The sequence below is a fragment of the Pezoporus flaviventris genome, unplaced genomic scaffold (assembly GCF_033815535.1).
Source record: "Pezoporus flaviventris isolate CSIRO_AGI_PZ_B2104156 unplaced genomic scaffold, CSIRO_AGI_Pfla_v1 ptg000025l, whole genome shotgun sequence".
Taxonomy (NCBI): Eukaryota; Metazoa; Chordata; class Aves; order Psittaciformes; family Psittacidae; genus Pezoporus; species Pezoporus flaviventris.
In genome coordinates, this window is record NW_026892573.1 from 11,897,074 (window position 1) to 11,918,327 (window position 21,254).

General features: G+C 35.2%; 1 protein-coding gene across 8 annotated transcripts in view; it reads right to left on the minus strand.

Moving 5' to 3' along the window:
* Positions 1-21,254, minus strand: part of NBEA (neurobeachin) — a 506,232-nt gene that overhangs the window by 316,700 nt on the left and 168,278 nt on the right. For 5 of the 8 annotated variants that reach the window (XM_061457513.1, XM_061457519.1, XM_061457514.1 and 2 more), the window contains 6 exons: positions 14,926-14,949; positions 12,249-12,429; positions 11,072-11,202; positions 9,663-9,770; positions 7,826-7,994; positions 6,376-6,471 (listed from right to left, as the gene is read on the minus strand). In XM_061457513.1, coding sequence (XP_061313497.1) covers positions 6,376-6,471; positions 7,826-7,994; positions 9,663-9,770; positions 11,072-11,202; positions 12,249-12,429; positions 14,926-14,949 — 709 coding nt within the window. The remainder of the gene's footprint in view (positions 1-6,375; positions 6,472-7,825; positions 7,995-9,662; positions 9,771-11,071; positions 11,203-12,248; positions 12,430-14,925; positions 14,950-21,254) is intronic. The other 3 variants (XM_061457520.1, XM_061457515.1, XM_061457516.1) reach the window with 2 other exon arrangements.

Genomic DNA, 21,254 nt, shown 5'->3' on the forward strand with positions numbered 1-21,254 from the left:
CCTCTGTGCCTGGCAAAATCTTGGAGCAGATTCTCCTGGAAGGCATGCTAAGGCACATGAAAATCAACAAGGGGCTGGGTGACAGCCAGCATGGATTCACTAAGGGGAAATCCTGCCTGATCAATTTGGTGGCCTTCTATGATGGGGCTACAGAACTGATGGACAGGGGTGGAGCAGTTGATGTCATCTACCTGGACTTGTGCAAAGCATTTGACACTGTCCCACATGACATCCTTGTCTCTAAATTGGAGAGACATCAATTTGATGGATGGACCACTCGGGGGATAAAGAACTGGCTGGATGGCTGCACTCAAAGAGTTGTGGTCAATGGCTCAGTGTCCAGCTGGAGACCAGTAACGAGTGGTGTCCCTCAGGCATCGGTGTTGGGACCGGTCTTGTTCAACATCTTTATTGGTGACATGGACAGGGGGATTGAGTGCACCCTCAGCAAGTTTGCCGATGACACCAAGCTGTGTGGTTTTGTTGATACCCTGGAGGGAAGGAATGCCATCCAGAGGGACCTTGACACACTTGTGAGGTGGGCTGATGCCAACCTCATGAAGTTTAACCATGTCAAGTGCAAGTTCCTACACCTGGGTCGGAGCAATCCCAGGCACAGCTACAGGTTGGGCAGAGAAGAGATTCAGAGCAGCCCTGCAGAGAAGGACTTGGGGGTGTTGGCCAATGAGAAAATGAACATGAGCCGGCTTCAGTGTGCACTTGCAGCCCAGAAAGCCAACCGTATCCTGGGCTGCATCAAAAGGAGCATGACCAGCAGGTCAAAGGAGGTGATCCTGCCCCTCTACTCTGCTCTCGTGAGACCTCACCTGGAGTATTGTGTGCAGTTCTGGTATCTCAACATAGAAAGGACATGGAACTGTTGGAACAAGTCCAGAGGAGGGACACGAGGATGATCAGGGGACTGGAGCACCTCCCATATGAAGACAGGCTGAGAAAGTTGGAGCTGTTCAGCCTGGAGAAGAGAAGGCTGCGTGGAGACCTCATAGCAGCCTTCCAGTATCCGAAGGGGGCCTATAGGGGATGCTGGAGAGGGACTCTTCATTAGGGACTGTAGTGATAGGACAAGGGGTAACGGGTTAAAACTTAAACAGGGGAAGTTTAGATTGGATATAAGAAGGAAATTCTTTCCTGTTAGGGTGGTGAGGCACTGGAATAGGTTGCCCAGGGAGGTTGTGAATGCTCCATCCCTGGCAGTGTTCAAGGCCAGGTTGGACGAGGCCTTGGGTGATATGATTTAGTGTAAGGTGTCCGCGCCCACGGCAGGGTGGCTGGAACTAGATGATCTTAAGGTCCTTTCCAACCCTAACGATTCTATGATTCTATGATTCTATGACTTGCCAGTGAAGACTGACACGAAGAAGTCATTGAAAACCTCAGCCTTCTCCAAATCCAGGGTAGCATGTTCCCCTGGTAGCTTCCAGAGAGTGCCCACATTTTCCCTAGTCTGTCTTTTGTTTGTAATACACCTATAGAAGCCCTTTCTGTTCTTTCACATCCCTGGTCAGACTCAATTCTAACTGGGGCTTAGGTTTCCTGACCTGGTCCCCAGCTTCCTGGACAATGTCCCTGTATTCTTCTCAGTTCCCCTTTCCTTGCTTCCACCTTCTTCATGCTTCCTTTTTCTTTCTGATTTTCCTCAGCAGCTCCTTATCCATCCATGAAAGTCTCCTGACCCTCTTGCCCATTTCTTTCTAGTCAGGACACAATGCTCCTGAGCTTGGAGCAAGTGATCCTTGAATATTAACCAGCATTCTTGGGCCTCCTGTCCTTTAGGGCTATATCCCATGGGACCTTACTAAGCAGGTTCCTGAAGAGGCCAAAGTCTGCTCTCTTGAAGTCCAGGGCAGTGAGCTTGCTCCACACTCTTCTCACTGTCCTGAGGATCTTGAATGCAACCATCTCATGATCGGTGCAACCAAGGCTGCCCTGGAGCATCACATTCCCAATCAGTCCCTCCCTCCTGGTGAGCACGAGGTCAAGCATGGCACCTCTCCTTGTTGGCTCTTCTATTACTTGCAAGAGGAAGCTGTCCTCCACACAATCGCGGAACCTCCTGGATTGCTTCTGCCAGACAGTACCGTCCCTCCAAAAGTTATCAGGATAGTTGAAATCCCACATGAGGACAAGGGCCTGCTATTAGCAGAAGGTGCCATGTTCCTTCATTTCTTTTGTGACTTATTCCAATAACAAGACAATCAGCTCTCAAAATATGTACTGATTACCCTCTACCTGGTAAGAGAAAGGGCTACTCTCAATTTTTCAGTTTCAAATTCCACACCTTCTAGACATAACAGAGACATTTTCATACCGGATTTAGGAAAACATCCCTACCTCACCACAGAAATCAACCAAAATGAAAACATTACTTTCTAAAGGTGCTTAATTGCTGCTATTCCAGAAATATGAATTTCAGCATTTTATGCTGAGTTCATAAGGGGAGTTCCTGCTGACTGGAAGTACACACCACTAATGACGCCTTGACTTACACAATTTCATCTGAAAATGGCTGTTGGAACTGGCTAGTTCCACTGCTCAGAGGCATTTTCAGAATATGACATTAGGTCAGAAGCCTTGAAAGAGTCTTGATAACATTCCTACAAAAACCTGAACCTCCTGTGCCATTAAGAATAATTTCATGTGTTTGATTACAAAATAAAATAGAAGGGGCTTCCATGGAAAGTAGCTTTGCTTACAGGGACTTCGTTCATTCTTCTGGATTTGAAAAGCTTTTCAAAGGACTTGATATCTGTCATCACCAGGAGTAGAAATTAAGCTTTAGTACTGCTTCCCTACAAAATACAACAGTTAGGATTTCTTGCACACAATCTTTGTGGAAGATGGTTCTGAGGATGAAAGCCAAAGATTTTTATAAAGGGGTTTACCAGCGCATCAGACTGCAAGGAATAGTTTATTTCGAGGATCTAAAGCACTCAGCAGGCAAAAAAGGAGCCTGAAATAACTAAAAGACAAAAAAGAACAAAACTGAAAATCCATACAATGAAACAAATCAGTATTCAAAAATACAATGAAGAAAGGGGCAGATTAGCTGCATTGCACACGTTAGGCAGAGAAGAAACGGGCTATTGTAGGGTAAGGATATGCATTGCTTAGATTTATTAGATGCCAGGTACAAAGGAAACATGCGTGCCAATCATTAAATTAAAGACATTGCATAAGGGTTTAGATGGATATATAGTCCCTAATTTCAAAGCATATACGTGTAGTACTCATGAAGAATATATATCTAGGAACATAGATGTAACAAATTAGCTATCTATGGGATGGGGATATTGCTAAGGCACATAATGTCATTAGACTGGATTAAGTGTCCGAGATCAAAGAATTTCTTGACAGCTTTTGTCATAAAGCAAGTTTTGGGTCTAGAATTCAGTTAAGGCTAGTCAAAGGAGCCAGGATTAATCTGACCAAAGCAGTGATCTACAAAGACATCTACAGGGAATGGAAAAAGATAGGAATTTCTAGTGCCCTATTTATCTCTTGTTTAAGCAAATCTCTAAAGCAGACCAGATGAATTGTACCTAACTTCTCCCACCTATTATAAAGGGAGACTAAGACAACTAGCTCAGAGATTGATTCACTACTGATATTTTCCAGAAAGTACAACTCACACATGACTGACGATTTCATGATAAAAACTGAAAATCTAGTACAGAGCTTTTGGTCATATTGCAGTCAGAGAGATAGTGAGAATGATAAAGAATGTTTCTATCATTTTTGACTATTCAAGAGAAGACAGCTCTGGCAAAGACATTTTAAATGCTATTCCCATCTTTACTATACCTCCATATTTTACTTACATTGAAGAACTTATCTCCCCTGCAGCCAGTTGAAGAAATCTGATGAACGAAAAGATCTGTAGGCCAGGCAACTTTTTAGACCACTTGACAGGCTCTTGCATTTAAATAATTATTGGTTTAAAGTCTCCCATTTTTAAATCTTCACAAACGCAGAGAAACTGAGCCATTGGACATCTCAAAGACCTAGCTTATTCTAATTCTTTAGTATTGTGAAAAGAAAGGAGCAAGCCTGGCAATATTTACTTTTGTAGGACTGTGTTTTTTAGATGTCTGTCAGATGTAAGAGAATAGTTTTGATCTGCTATTTTCCTTGAGAGTGTGATAATAAATGGCTCCAACGAGTAATAATGCATATGACCTTAATTGAAAAGAGAAGGAACTTTCATTTCATTTTGCAAGTTCTGCCTGAACAAAGACTATTTTAGAAGCTGCAGACCCTTTAAAGTTACCAGAAACTAGCAGAAGAAAACCAAGCAATTGCATAAAAAAAAAAAAATTATGACAAGGAGTAAATCTACAGATAGAGACACATTTTTCTCCTCCCCATGGATGTGACCAGAAAGAAAAATAAATAGAATTATAGAATGTTATAAAAAAGTATACATTTGCACATGTTGACAATTTTTTTTTTTTACGTAGTTATTTATTTTATTTCACTTCATGCTGGAGGAACTGAATATAAAAGATCAGAATATAAAAAGCAGAAAATATTTTCTTCTGTTATGCATAAAGCAGCTGGTTGTAAGAGGCCGAGACCTCATGAAGTTAAAACCTTGAATGATGTGATTATATCAAGAAATAAGTTGCACATAACAAGCAGCTGCACATAACATTTCCTTTATTGAATAATTTGTTTTTAGAGCCAAAACACTTTTCTTTTGTATCCTGCTCATACTTTTCCTATAGCTCTCCTGAATTATTTTAAAAACAAATCTGTATTTTACTTTAACTCAAGGTAAAACAAGTACTATCAACAATAGCATAGAAGACACAATTCTTAAGAAATGCTTTACTGGAAATATTCTTCTGAGTTTGTATTGCTGCCTCCATTTCTTCTTAAACTTTTTTCTGCTTTCATTAGGTTTATTTTAGTCATGTATTGTATGTGGATAAGAAAAACCACTTGGTTTTCCCCTTCTTTTGTCACTTATAAGAGATACCAAGATTTGTAAAAATAACAATATAATGTATGTTGTATAAGTTATTTTTCTTTTATTAAATTTTTAAAAATTTAAAATATCTTTGTGCCTTGAGGCAGTCTAACAACCCCAATTTTCTAGCAAAAGTGGTTAAAAAAAAAATAAATCCTATGCCTGATACAGAGAAACATGCTCCCCCCCCCAAAAAAAAAAATTAAAGAGGGAAAGCAGTATTTAATAAAATTTGAGGGTTTATTCTATTGTACCACGTAGAACTGCAGTACTCTTCTGAACTAAGAGCAAATGATTCTTTGTTTTATCAATGACAGATTAAGTCATGTAAATGCAACTACATCACAACAAAGAATTGAATGATTTTTTTTTTCATTTAAGAAATTCCAGATTAACATAGTGAAAGTTTAAGTTGGCGTAATGAGTATTTTAAAATAATGCTCCAAAACAGCATATGATAAACATAATGTTTCATTATTACTAAAGTAGGAAGTTAACTATTTCTGCTCTTTTAAACAGGATGCAATTTTAAAACTCTTAAGCTTCTTATAAATTAGCCTTTTTAGCCACAGAGATTTTTTCAAAATTATACCAGGAACAATTTAATCATATTAAATTTTTAACCAATTTTACATTTCTGCGTTCACAGCACAGTGCATGCAAATAACTGGGGCAATGTACATGCAAAGTTAGCTGAAGTTACATTTAGGTAACCCTCTCTTTCAAGGAATGACATCTGAAAAATATGCTCCCTATGCTATACAATATCTATTAAAACAAACAAACAAACAAAACAAACAAAACAAATCAGGCCCAAAACATATAATAGTTGCTCTGGTCACAAAAGCAATTTCCTTCCAGAAAAACACAGCACAGCACATTAACTAACAGGCATAAAATAATTCACAATACATACAATATCAGAGGTTTACATACCATCAAGAAGGCAAGAAAAAAAAAATGAGAAGGGCAAACAGCAGGAAAAGATATAGGGAAAGGGAATACTACAAAAGCACTACATGCTTGTGTTACGCAGTATTTTTAATATAGGCCTGATTTTATTTTTATGGACCTAATATTGTAAAAGAATAACCAAAAACCAAAAGCAATTAAAAATTTCTATATTCATTCCCTCCTGACGGCCTTTTTTTTTTTTTTTTCCCACATAATAAATAAAGTTAATAAATGGTAGTAAAAAAGTGGGAAAGAGATTTCCTAGAGAAATGTAGGCAGGAAGTTAAATTTTTAAAGGTATCATCAGGTCTGATCTCCATGTAACCTGAGGCGTATATTTCTTTATCAACAATTACATCACAGTTAGTTCTTGAATTACATTACATTAAATAAAAACACCCAAACAGGTTAGGAGATGATGTTAATATTACCTTTGTAAAATGAGTGGGCAAAGCTCTGCTCAGGAATTAACTTGGCAAGGAATCCATGGTTCAAACTTGGGTGAGGGATAGATGGTATGACCACAACTGTGGAGAAAATCATGGAATCAAATGTGAGCCAGCTAGTAGCATTCATGTGTGGCCTGGTCCACTGTGGATCCATGACAGATATCCTATCTCATTGAAACATGCAAATGTGGTTTTATCAACAAAAAAATGCATTTCTAAAGGAAGAAAACAAGTTCTGTATCAAGAGATAGGAAACAGCATACCTATTATTTGGGCACTTCAAGAGCAACATTCATGGGGAAAAAGAGACACAGAGATATATATATATATTTATATATATACAAGCACAGAGGCAAGACAGTCGTGGCTGATACAATTCACTGAAACCAGCAGTTTCTGAGTGCAGAACTATAACATATAACCAGGAAGGCACAAAAAATTGTTATTTCTCATAACTGACAATGTTCATGTATATTTAAAATGGAAAGCCTACAAGTACATGGACTTTAAAAATTATGTATAAGTAGTAAATGAAAACATCATGATGAATTAGAAAACAATTACTAAATATAAATATGACACAAATTAGAAGCTAAATTCTATGATGAAAATTGGCAACTCCATAAATGAAGTAATCAAAGATCTGTACAAGAAGAAAAACACACATAAAGAGCGTCACACACAAATTCGATTATTGTTTCCAGCTCTTTTAACAAAGAAGGTACAGCTATAATTAGTTCAACCAGACTTGAAAAAAACTTAGTGAACTGTTTAAAAATATTTTAAACAACATGGAGTAAAGTCTGGATTCCTAATTTCTGATGATAGCTGTCAGAGCTAACAGACTCCCTCTCAGGCTGAAGAGCACATGCTAGCAAAAACCACTACTACTACTAAAAATCACAAACATCTCAGTCAGAGAAGGCAACAGAAATGTTTCCTTTTTATCATATTGTTTCCATAGGCTTTTAAATACAAGCAGCAACACAGCAGGCTCCAAGAAAGTACTCAGTTCTCCACCAGTACCCTTTCACAAACCTCTTCACCCAAACAAAAGGAGTTCACATGGGCAAACAGCTGTGTTTGCTGTTTATACATTTCATGGTATAAAGTTATCTGTTTTTCTTAACAACAGATTAAGGAAGCTGTGCTGATCAACTATATTGTACTTTATAGCTTTAACTTCGTTAGGAACCCTCCTTTTTAATTATTTTAAAATTAAAGAAAAAAAGGCATACAAATTAGTTATAGCCTATAAGCAAACAGAATAACAGAAATCTGCCAATGTATGTTAAAGAACCAAATGATTATAGAGCAAGAAAGTAGCAAATATTTTCTTAAGTGGATCTTAAGCAACTCATTAAAAATACTTTTTAGTAAAATAATTACAGTTCTAATAAAATCAAATAATATCTGAAGAAAACAAAAGTACCTGTACTTGTTGGTGAATTTATTTCTTGTCTGATATTTCTACCTGCCTGGCTCCCAGACCTTGCAGTTTCTCGTTGTGGCTCTAGGATATCACGGTATTTGGAGACCATCAGAACAGAAATAAAGTAGACTACAGCCAAAGCTAAGAACTGAGCCTGTTTGCTGTCATCCTGTGTTGGTGAAAAAGGAACAGATCTATAATATGAGACATTTCCATAGAATTTTCACGCAAAATCATCACAAGGCTTAATAAATAATACCTTTCTGAAATGTTATACCTGTTAATATAGTAGTAAATAGAATATGTAGAAGATTTAATAGATTTTCAGTGGAGTAATATGCACATAGAATATAGTAAGTACTAAATTTTACACGTAATTTGGCAACTCAAAAATCTCTGGGACTGTGCACTCAATGAGCTTTTCAGAACAGAGGTCTGACTCTGCTCTAAGTTCTTTCAAGGCTTCACGACTGCAAGGGCAACTGACTTTCACTGCCCCAAGGATGAGTCTCTGAAAGCTCCTGCCACAAGAAGGTAAGTACTGCTGAGAGAGAAAATAAACCTCACTGATGCTTTTCTAGCTAACACTGGACACATAGCAGGCATAACACCTTCTGGTAACATGTAAAAGCAGGAAGGATATGACCACTGGTTTTCCTCCAGCAGTAAATCCCAGCTCCTATATTCTGACTTCTCCCTCAACAGGATTGTCTGCAGCAATCTTAGTTTTTCTGGACTCTGATTTAAGTAAATGTCAGTACCAAAACAACTTTGCTGTCTTTTTTCCTCCCACCCCAGTCTGCTGTACTATGTAAACTATGGCTTAGATATCATCCTAACTGAGCTTAAGTTGCTGTAGTTCAACTGAAAAGTATTTTATTATTATTATGGTGTAAAACCGACATGGTAGAATTAAGACTTCAGCATCTCCCTACTCCTATAGCAGTTTTACCTTGTCTCAATTCCACAAGTATGCATTTTCTCTTAGAAATCCAGTGCTTGCTTTCCATGTTTTCTGGGTGTTACTTAATTTGGCTGCATGTCTTTGCAATTATTAAAATAACAAGAAATCCTCTTAGTAACTTCTTTCATATAAATGTCAGAAACAGTATTTCCTCTATTCTCCTCTAGTTAAGAAAAGAGTAGATTACAGACGATCTCCAAATTCAACCCTACCTTTTCAAGGTCATCCTGACAGATGTTTTTTTTTTTTGTGTCATGCTCTACCTTTTTCTTTTCAAAGTTATTTCTAACTTCAGTTTTTACTTCAATAGACTCATACTTAAGTTGGAGAAGTTTAAACATAACATGTATTTGTGTATATATAATAACAATTCTTATTGTACTACTTTCAAAACCAAACACATTGTGGTGCAATTTTATGCTAAAAATAGTTGCAAAAAATCTGAAAAACAGTTTAAAATACATTTATATATGTATATGTATGTTTAGGAGAAGTAAAAATTCTTTTCCTAAATCAACTTAATGCACTTCTGTAATACAAATAATAATTCTTCCTCCTACCCTTGTTGGACAAACAACTGACACCTTTAGTAGTATAGTTTTAATCAACATAGGTTATAACTGATTTATTCTGGCTATGATTATTTGGCTAATATAAAGCCTGACTGTTAACTACTAATCTCAAATTTCTTATGAGTATGATTTTGAAGCGCAGAAAGTGGCTGATAGTTACAAAGCCACGAGCAGATGGTTTGTAGATAATGTAAGAAGTGCAACACATGAAGGATATTTTTAATTCTCGGACAACCAAAATCTCTTTCAAAATATAACTGATGATTTTGCATAAGAAAGGATTATAGCATGTATTACTCACCACATCACGAAAAACAACTGCTCGTAGACGATTAATATCAACATCCTGAAGAAGCCTATCGGGGTCCTTTATAGGAGAAAGATTGCCAGGGACATTTTCAAGGGGAGTCTAAAAATAAAAAGTAGTGAGATTTAGCTCCCTCACAAATATCAAAGAATTTCTGTTAGGACTTTAATTTGACACCTTTTTTAGATATTGCATCAATCTTATGTGCTTTTTTGCTACCAGTATACTTCTAACATAATACTCAGACAAGAGTTCTAGAAATAAAGCAATATTATTGTCTTAATACTAACTATTTAGATATAAACTGTTACATCTTCCAAGTACCTCTGAACAACTACATCTGTTCCCAGAGTTTAGATAACAATTTGCACACAAAGGTTATTTCAGATTACAGCTGTTTCATAGCAGTACAATAAATTATTTCTAATATGTGTGTTAAATTTAAAAACAATTAGCATATTTTAAAAAATCAGTTCATGTTCATTATACTGAGAATTATTACAGACTACTTACAGAATAACTGCTATTACTATGAAAGCATAGAGCAGTATGTTTCCTTTAAAAAATGACAATGTATTAGAAACGAGGCCTAAATATCTAAAAGTCTCCTTACACTGATTTGCTTTGCACTATATGTGATAACATGGAGAAATGTAATGTTTTCAGTGAGATTTAATGAAATAATATTGTGAAAAGAGCTGAATTAAAAAAACTGAATTAAAAAGAGATTAATTAAAAAAGCCTTTAGAGAAGAAAAACCACTGAATTTAGCAATGAAAGTATAGTAGCAAAAAAAAAAGGAAACCTTTACATCATGCAACGTATTGTACTTTAGTCATGGACTGTGTTAAATTCTTTGAGATTTTAGCTTTAGGACTCTCAAAGTCTTAAAGCAGTACACAAGTTTTGGTTTTCAGGTTTTTTTTGTTTTTTTTTAAGAAGGAGATTCACAATGAATTAAAGAAACTGGAAGAACTAAGCTGTACTTGAATATTAGACAAGTTTAATTCATAAAATTAGATAGAAAATACTGATGTCTAACACACATGCAAAGGTCTGTTGAAGTTACCGAGACTCAGATGTTCCACCAATGAAGATATGATTGCAGGATTTCATTGTACTTCCCTGACAGGTTAATAAAGCTATGCAGGTATATGACCAAGGTGAGTAATGGGACTTACTCTTTGAAGTAGACCATGCAAAACTGAAAAAACTGTTTAAAATTTTTTCAGTGATATTACTGCAATTAATGTTTTCTTCTTTCAAACAAACTCCCTCAAATACTACTTTTAACCAGTTGAGCTTTTGTCAAATATTTGAAAAGGCAGTTACAGTTATTTTCTGATCCTTTAAAGCAGTGGTACAGACTTGTCATTCCTACTGGTAACTGTAGGTTGGGTTACCTTGGTTGCTGCTGATGCAGTTACACCCTGAAGGGCATCCTGCGTCTTATTGCTGATTAATGTTGTCTTGTTGACTCTCTCTCTCTGCCTTTGCCGGCATTCTAAGCAGTTTCTCACAGCCACACAACAAACTGAAAAGTTATGGAAATGCTACACATTAGAATATTTTCCATTTTAAATTAATAACAGTCTGTACATCTAGTTTGATATGTCAATAATCATGTCCAAATAACAAGTGCAACACAGTTCTCACATTAGACTCTGTCAGCACTAAACAAACCATTATGACTTATTCCATTCTTTATATGAACAACTGTTTTATATGTGTTATATCACTATATTAAAATCTGAAAATCATTAGTCCTTGAACTGCAGCTCTTGTATGTTACTGATCAGTTATTAACAGTTAAAATCCGAAGAACTTACATACAACTAGAATAGAAAAAATAGTAGAATTTGATGAAAATTGATCACTGAGAATAAACTACATGTTTTATACCAGAAGTAGTATAATTATCACTGACATAATAACTGCTATGAATAATAACAGGACTGATTACAAAAATTATTCATCATTTGAGAAATGAAAAAATATGTGGGATGTAACATTAGGAAAACAACATTATGCCAGATGATAGTCAAAATTTAATGTTCACAAGGCTAAAGTGATATAGTTTGCATAGAATAGTTTGAATTATTCATAAATTTTTAAGTTTCCTAAAGTAATTGTAACAGTATATAGCAAATAATAAACAGTGAAGAGAGGTGCCAGACTGTTGCAACATATACTGACTACAGAGTCTGCACATGCATCCTATGCTTTCAGTCTTACGTAGACTAAAAGTAGTCTTCCAAAACCATGGAGAACTGAATAAGGAAACCTGCAGCATAAAGGCAGCAGAAGAGTTTTAAGGAAAAAAAATAACCCTATATTTATTTACTTCTATTTAATACTTTTACTCCCCCCAAACATAAGAAAGAACAATTTCAAACACATCATTTTAACTTACTCTTGTGCCTAAATTAAGCTTAAAATGTATCAAATCAATAATAAATGAGATTTTTATTTTATCACATCATAGTCAGTACAAGTCCTTTCCTACACATCACCATCTGATCCATCTGTAGCACATTGATCTGTAAATAATTATTTAATATACACTGTCTGCTGACTTACCAAGCCTTAGGCACTGTCGCATTAGTCCTCCAGAAGACATGTTTTTTTCAGCTTCAATCTCACTAAAATTTAGAGAACTGGCAAATACTAGTACATCCACCATTGCCATCAGACGGCTGAGAAAAGTTACGGCTGTCTCTGCTGACATTCCTTGTGTCACTTCAATATTTTCCAATTCAGTCTTTAAAAGGAGAAAATTGAATTAAACTGTTTGAACACAACTGAATTATAAAGATAGCACATACACATACAAATCTAAACTGTTATGCTTACTGACAAGTACATTGAAAAGTTATTTTAAAATCTCCTACTGTTACCATTAACATAAACTGTCAGTCAAAGTAAGACACTATGAAGACTGAGAAAATTATTTACATTTACATGCTTTAACAGATGATTAAAAGCGTAATATAGATGAGAAAATTATTAGCAATTACATAATAACAAAGTGTGGCCAGATAGTAAAACAATGCACAGTACATCAGAGTGCAATGTACTCTTACATTTTTCCATAGGCTAAGCAAACTGTTGGGTAACATGAAGTAATTACTGTTTGTATAGCTTTTACATTCCTTTAGATAAACAAGTAAATGTGAGGAGTGGAGTGGAAAAAATCAGACAGTTTTGCCCTGTTTCTATGAATTGATTCTCCCTGGGAATGCTTACACATATAGGAGCCTGACAGATTCCAATTCTCCTGGAGATCAGAAGAGAGTACACTTATTCCCTCATGACAGCAATGAGGGGAAGTAAAAAGGTGACAAGTTATAAGATGTGCAGCTCATGTTTGTCAGAGAAAGGCCATTTCTTTCCTAATTTAGTGTTGGACTCTCCTTGATCGGAATCCATAGAAAAATGCTGAATGAAGTCCGTATTTCTGAAATCTAAAAAGGGATTATATTTTTCTTAAAAAATACACTTAGATGCCCTGAGTCATGTTTTCAAATGCATTCAGGTATCTAACAGTGAAGATAAAAAATGAGAAAACAGTAAGTTAAATTAAAAAAATAAATATCTGTTTAAACACTTTTATCTCCAGAGGCAGGCAAAATTGAAAACAGGATTTAGTACTTAAGTGTGTCCACATTTATATGCCTAAATACTGGTTTTTAAATTGTTTACAGATGGCTGATTCTTGACTGTCACAAAATTTCAGATTACTGGGCTTTTCTGAACACAGAGTTCAGCCTCTTCAAAAAGTATTACTTCCATTATGTTTATTTGAATTCATTTGCTTAGAAGTATCTATGAAAAAAATCAAATTATATTTCATGCTGTTAAGGCCATTTCCTTGAGAAGAAAAAGAAATACAGAAAAGAAAAAATGGCTTACTTCTGTACTTTTGAAAAATTAGTATCCTCACTCATGAGTCGCTTTTTAGAACTTTTTCCATACAAAATTATAAAAGTGTGAACTGTGCAAAACACTATTAAGGAAACAACTGTTTTGAAAGATGAAGGATATAATTTGGCATGTGTCACCACCATGACAGATACCACTTCATTTAATTTCTCATAGGATCTAACAAGTCAGTTACATGAGTGATTTGGGAAGGGCTGTCATCTGTCTGATCTGCCCAATAATATCAGAAAAATGGTAAAATGACAATGTTCAGAAGAATGATTTCCAGCCTATCTTCTTTAGCCAGGTGTCCCCTGGTTAGTGCGGACTGTGTTCCTACTTTTTGGAAAAATCAGTTGCTGTTTTTTTACAACATCATTTTTGAAAGCACTCATCCAAAGAAAATAGATTTGAAAAAATTTATACCCATAACAAACTGCTAAAACTCATAGGTGGTTACTGAAACTTGAACATTGAACTCTGAACTCATGCTAGAAACAACATCAGGCTTGCTAGCAGCCAACTGACTGCCTGCTGTTTATATTTTTAGAGCTCCAACTGTATTGCATCAATCACAGTCTTAAACCTTCTCAAAATACCAACTTTTTTTTTTTTTAATTTTTGTTAAGTTACATAATAAATTCATTTTTTATAAAACTTTTGTGTATTTTACCGAGATTTCTGCAATCTTTGAATTGAAAAAAAACCCCAACAACAAACCAATCTTCTTTTTTTTTTGACACCCCAAATCTCCCTAGAATTCTGCTGTATGAAAGAAAAAAAGACGACCGAAAGTTTTTTTACAGCAAAACTTACCATCAGTTCTACCTGTTAAACACAGCACGTTGATATTCTAACAACATTTAAAACAAACTCCACTGTTATCAAGCTGCCTTCAAGTATTAGTAGTATTTTAAATAGGTGTAGCTCAAAAACTCTTTAAAAAGTGAACCAATCACCATTTCATAACTACTTAGCATACTTTAAGATCATGCTTAACATGTCTCCTCTACAATAAACTTATTCAGGGCCTAAAGAGTTTTTCCATTGACAACCACATTTATAATTTAATTCAACTCACAGACCTGTCTACATTCAGTCTGTAGCTAACAATAAGCATCATACTTAACGATGCATCAAGTTACTCAAGGGACACAGGTTAGGAAAAGTTAATGATTACACCCAATATATTCCTACTCGCATCCTACTATATAATAAAATAATAATAATAATAATAATAATAATAATAATAATAATAATAATAATAATAATAAAGCCAAAATGTTAAATGAGCAAAAATAAGGTATTTTTGAAAATCCAAAAAACTGAAACTTACAGCAGCAATACTAACCTTAGAACCCTGGACATGCAACAGACAAAACAGACAACAGATCACAACAATAAAAGAAAAAGAAAATTATTTAAGTTAACTAAAAATACCATGTAAAATTTAAACAAATTAGTATATTAGAATTATACATTTGTTTAATTTATAATTAGAACAGCAGAACATTACAGCTCAGAGTGAACATTTGAAAATAAAGACTTCTAAGAGATATCTATGCACAAGGAAAACTGTAAATCTTGTATTATTATGGAGTTCCTGTAAACACTGATTCTTCCAAACCAATGTACATATTTTATATAGTATATAGAGCAATTTTATGAACCAATGTAAATCAAAGTAATGTTTTCACTGATTACATAGAAATAAAATGAGTGTTTTACAACAAGCCACTCAAATGTAATGTAATAAAGTAGTTAATCCTTGTATGAGGAGGCAAATATATTTAAAATGCTTTGACAAAAAAAAAATCTAAATCACAAAAAGCGAACTGGTTCTTCATGCATAATGCTCCTTCCTTCAAAGCAACACAAGATAGCTCATTATATATATTGTTATATTTGGGAGCAATTTCTTCAATCTAAACCAAGATCATACTGCATATCTGAATGCTTTTGAATCACAGAAACACAATGAAAGATTCACTAAGCCTCTGAGACCAAGTTAGTTTTCAAGTTCCATTGTTTGTAATTGAACAGGTGTTTTACATTTTTATGTTTTAGTTTTAGGTAGAAGGACATTCTTATCACAAAGGGCTAGGAACTAATTCTTAAGTTTTCAATTATTGTATTTTAAAAAGAGAAAGTGAATTTTCAAGAATATGTCAGTCGTTTTGTAATTTAAATAGTGGAAAAATGTAATCTAACAGAAAGAAAAACAAGCTGAAACTAACTGCTTTTCTTTTGGAATAAAAAATACCACATTCAACCAATTTTTAAATGTGTCTTCTTCTGTAGCTGGATACATCTCAAGAATTAACCTGTGGCTAGTATCTCTTGATTACTAGCTGAAAGGGATTACATCAGTGGACCACTGCTGTTTCTTGGAATTGTTATAGATCACACAGCACCTTTGAGATCACATGAGTCAGGAACATGATAATGCTAATAATACATACAGGACATACAGAAATGTACCACATAATGGCTTTTAATCCACATTACTAATATGGCCATTTTCAAATGTTTGAGTTTTACAGACAGCTGTTCATGTAACTCCAGCAGCCCTCAGATCACAATTTGAGAGCTGCTGTTTTAAATACTCCAAGTAAGAATTAGAATTATAGACTTCAAAGAACAAATAGAAAAACAAATTGCAAGGAGTCTGGAAATTTACTCGCAATTGCCACGTATATGTAACTCCTCCGATTTCTTTTGCCTTAATATCCTCAAGTCCTTGACATATCTGCCATCCTCATAGTAAGCTATAATTACTTCAAATTCCTAGCTTGTACACAAAGTGCTTCATCTGAAAACCAGCTACTATTAACAGAAAGCATCTTCCACAAACTTTTTTCCTAACAGCTCCCAAATATGTGGTTTTCACACTTGCACAGCATCTTAAAAGTATCTTCCTTATAGTTGTAATTAAAAAAACATGCCTCAAAGACCTCCCCCACAGATAGGAAAAAAATGAAACCAGGATTTTCTATTTAATGTCCTCTCTATAATATTGGCAAAATTATCTAATATCCCCAATTTAATAAGATGACATGAGAATCAACACAGAACACATCACAGTTTAGACTGTAAACCAACAAAAACTGGTGGTTTTTTTTTTGTTAATATTTGCTTTAATTTCAAATTGTTTCATATGTATAATTGACAACTTTTTAAAAATGTACAGATCCTGAGACAGGGCTACTACGCAACTGAAATCAAAGGAATTATTAAAACATAGATCAGTGTGAATCACAGTAAATTTTCCCATGTATTCCATACAAACATATAATCTCCACTGTACTCAAGTCACTCATAGATTTGTGAGTGGTTTGTTTTCACAGATAATACATTTTCCCCTTTCATTTTACTATTCAAATTTAAAGGCTCTTGTCCACAGCATCATTCAGACCATCCTAGTCTAAATTAAAAAAAGGAAGGCAAAATATAGATGTTTATTACAAGATTCAAATTGAGGAAAATCTGTAATTAGGATGCCTGTTTTATAGCAGACAAGAGATTATGAAGTAATCTTCCACCCAGCCCAGAAGAATTGCCATTTTACTCCAAATCCTAACTATGTAGAGGAAGAAGTCTTTTTGAAATGGGAAATTCTCCTAACATTCATCTTTTTAAAGAAACTGTAACAGTACTGCTTTTACAGCAGGGGAGGGAACAAAATACAGAATGCGTTGGGAAAAAAAAAATAAAAAAGCAACCCTGCAACTCCTCTGATATTCTGAAAGTTATTTTGCTAAATTTAGTTATTTTCTGCATATAGCCTTAGTTAATTCATACAGTAGTTAGGATTGGAAAGGACCTTAAGATCATCAAGTTCCAATTCAAGCATCCAATATTCAGGATCTATTCTACTAATGAAAAATAGGTGAAATGCCTTTAAAAAAAATGAAAGACAATGGGACACATGTAACAAAACCTAACTCTATAGCAGGTTGTTGAGAAGAGTTTCATAACAGACATTTAGGACTGTTTAAGAACGGGCAGCCCAAGATGAAGCCTTACTTGAACTCAGGTCTGAGAAACTGAAGTCAAGGGTGCCTAGGTAGGTCTCTGACATTGATACAGGAACAATGTGTTTCTGTCTGTCACCTTCTCCATTAGAAAAAAGGTAAGCTATCTTGCAAAAAAGAGGCTGGATTCAGCTCCAGGTTAACAATCATTACAGTTGGTGAACACTATAGATATTTGGCTGGCCAGCTACTAGATATCTAGTACATCAGAGATAGCTGAATTATTTACTTCTATTGAGTAGATCTCCATTGGCTAGAAATCTACTCCACATGTAAGTAGTCCAAGTGGATATGTAAATTTACCATAATCTCTTCCTGAATTGCATCCTGTTCTATCATACTGAAATTAAAGGGTGGAATGAACTTTATTGTCTGTTCTATAGCTTTGCTCTCATATTTCATTATTCCAGACCAAAAAGTAAATTAATTTTTGGAATTAGATGTAAACACATGTCCTATGTCATAAATACATATTAGGAGGAAACAATTAAGAACTACTGCTATAAAATTTCAATATGAGCCCAAAAGGCCTTCAGCAGGGTTTGGAACTAGATGATCTTCAGGTCCTTTCCAACTCTAACCATTCTATGATTCTATGATTTTAGAGTCACCATTCATAAACGTGAAAAAAAGAAAAAATTTAAGTAAAATGAGCTCATACTTGTTGATAAACTAAACATACGTATTCTACAGGACCTATAAAATGTGAGGGTTTCAACACTGCAGAAAAGTTCCACAGAATAGAGATAATGGAAGATCAGAAGCTTCCAAAGACAGAGACTAAATAAGATTAAGACTCTACAGATTAATACGGGCACATCAGGAGATATGACTCAAGCTTACAGTCATAAATAATATGGAGATGAATGAAGACAAAAGTGACCACTCCTTTTATAGTGTAAACGGTAAGTCACATAGTAACTTTATATATTTAAGCAGGCATAAAAAACCAAAGAAGTGCTTCAAAGGTTATATAATTACTTTGTCAGACTCAATGCCACATGGTATTACGGATGTTAAAAGCGTAAGTAACTTCAAAAAAGATTAGATAAAGTTTATAAGGATAAATTCCACGGTAGTTATTAAACATGACATCTTGGACACCCTTTCTAGCTGTTAAAATCCTAAATGCTGAAATGAAGTATCATTAGAGCAATCAACATGCTTGCTCAGAGTTCTGTATTTTGATGTAAGCTGCAGTCACTGTTGGAGGCAGAATGTTGGAGGATAAAGCAGACGGGCCCTTGGGCTGACACAGAAAGGCAGCTTATGCAAATTCTGGACAGCTTCCTTATATACACATAGCACAGTACTCCTTGACTGGACTTCTACCAGTGCCCAGTTTAGATTACAGAATCACAAAATCATACAGAATCACAGCACGGTTGATGCTGGGAGGGATTCATGAGTTGCAATAAAAAATTTGGATTTGTGGAAAGAAACCATTAATGTAATTAATTACAACACAACAGGTTCTATCTGAAGAACAAGAAACGCTTTTTCACTGTGAGGGTGACCAAGCACCGGCAGAAATTGCACAGGGAGGTGGTGGAGTCTCTGTCTTTGGAGATACTCAAAAGCCATCTGAACACAGTACTGGGCAATTGGTTGTAGGTGGCCCTTCCTGAGCAGGGGAGGTGGACCAGATGACCTCCAGAAATCCCTTTCCACCTTCAAACATTCTATGATTTTGTGATTCTTTGAATTGGTAAGGGAGAAAGCATATTAGATCTTTCCTCTCTTGAGAGTTACTCTGACAGAAAAGTGCCAGTAGAAGGCCTGCCATGGTTTTGTGCAGTGGAGACATCATATAAATCTCCCGGTTTCAGACCTTTTTTCCAATTAGTAGCTCTGAGAAGGAGAGTGAGACAGTCTTTTGTAAGTGATTGTAAGCCCTGTGCTACCTTGCCCTTTCAAGATTGAGAAGACATATATTCCTAACAGCAGTCCATCCACTTTCTCCATAGCAGTTCAAGGATGCAAAAGTATTAGAAGTCTGAGAATCAGTACAAAACTTCATTCATCATATGATGGATATTCAGAAGTGGTCTGATGCCCAACAGAGCACCTGATCCCTTCATAACTGTGATTCAGAACAATATTGAAGGACAGCACCTTCTGTAAGAGGAACGACATGCTCAGATCTGTATCTGCAACAACTAATAAACTGACTTTCCTGCTAATGTTTATGGATGGGCAATGATAGAAACAGGAATGGAGCTGAAAGGGAGGGAAGAAGCTCTCTGATAGGTGGAAATGATTATGAAATCACCGTCTAAATGGCAACAGTTATTTCCAGGTGAAGGGAATCTCTGACTTTATCAATTACTACATCTTATCTGTACATTTGGGACAGAAGTAAGCCTTTTTATTTTTATTTAATTTCACAGAGTAGGATTAATTCAGTTTGAAGCCAGCTTCTGATCTTTTAGTGAATTAGTTTATTTCACAATCTATTTTTATTTTATTATCCTAAACAGATGACAAAATCAAGCATTTAAGTAATACACTGTATTACTTAAGTCCCCATGTAGTGGAGAAATGCATGCATAATATAAGAATTTGAAAATGTAGTCTTCTGTATCAATGCATGAAAATCATTGCTGTTGTTGCAATGCAGTATTAACACACAACACTTTAACAAGTAGATGTGTAATTTAGAAAGCTGTATCAGCTATCTGTACACACAGGCACACATATATATTTATTACCCAGAACAAAATAGAGGGAAATGGTGTGCACTCTCTCATACTTATCAATATTTACAGTGAAGCACTTGCAAAATCTTTTATTCAGCAATCTTAAAATCATTCCTGTGACTAGAGACAACTAAAGTCTTTCCCATTAGTCTTGCACTCTTGCTTATAGCAAATATTTTCCCACTTAACAGAGTGAAAATAGTAAAGACACATTATTTTACCATTAATTGCCTGACTGAAAGTCATATCAATGTTTAGCCAACTGCTAGTCCACACATTCATACCTTTCAAATTATATCATGCAAATTTTTTTTTTTTTTTTTGACTAGCTAACTAGAAGTAATAGCAGAGGCAAAGTAATCTTAGTTGCTGAATGGCTAGAACAAGGAATTGAGCTTCTACTGCCAACCTACATTTGGAGCTTCCAGTGCCTACTAGCCACATTACTTCAGAGGAGCCTCTCTGTCCTTTCTGGGCCTCATTTTCTCCCCTTTCAAAGACCAATATTAACTGCAGGTGCTTATGGGATGCTCAAGATAAAACATTCATTGTGAAAGAGTTACAGGTATTCTATGCCCAGACAAGAGGTCACATTCAAATAGTGTAATTACTATTGACAATAGTGCCATATTTACAAAGCATTTCTCCCTTTTTCATGAAGCACACTATTTGGCTACTTTGTCTACTTGAGCTATGTCCACCTAAGAACTTACCAAGAACATTGGAGTGGATAAAAATATCAGCCTATTTCAATACAAGATTTAAAAAAAAAAAAACAACAAACCCATGAAAAAATGTTCAGTATCTACTGAAGGAAGAAGTAAAGAGAGTAGTGAGGGGATGACTTCTAGTAACATCTGGCATGCAAACAAATGGTGGCCATGCAAAACAGATTTATTAATATCAGTAGCAATGACTAGCCATCATAAAGC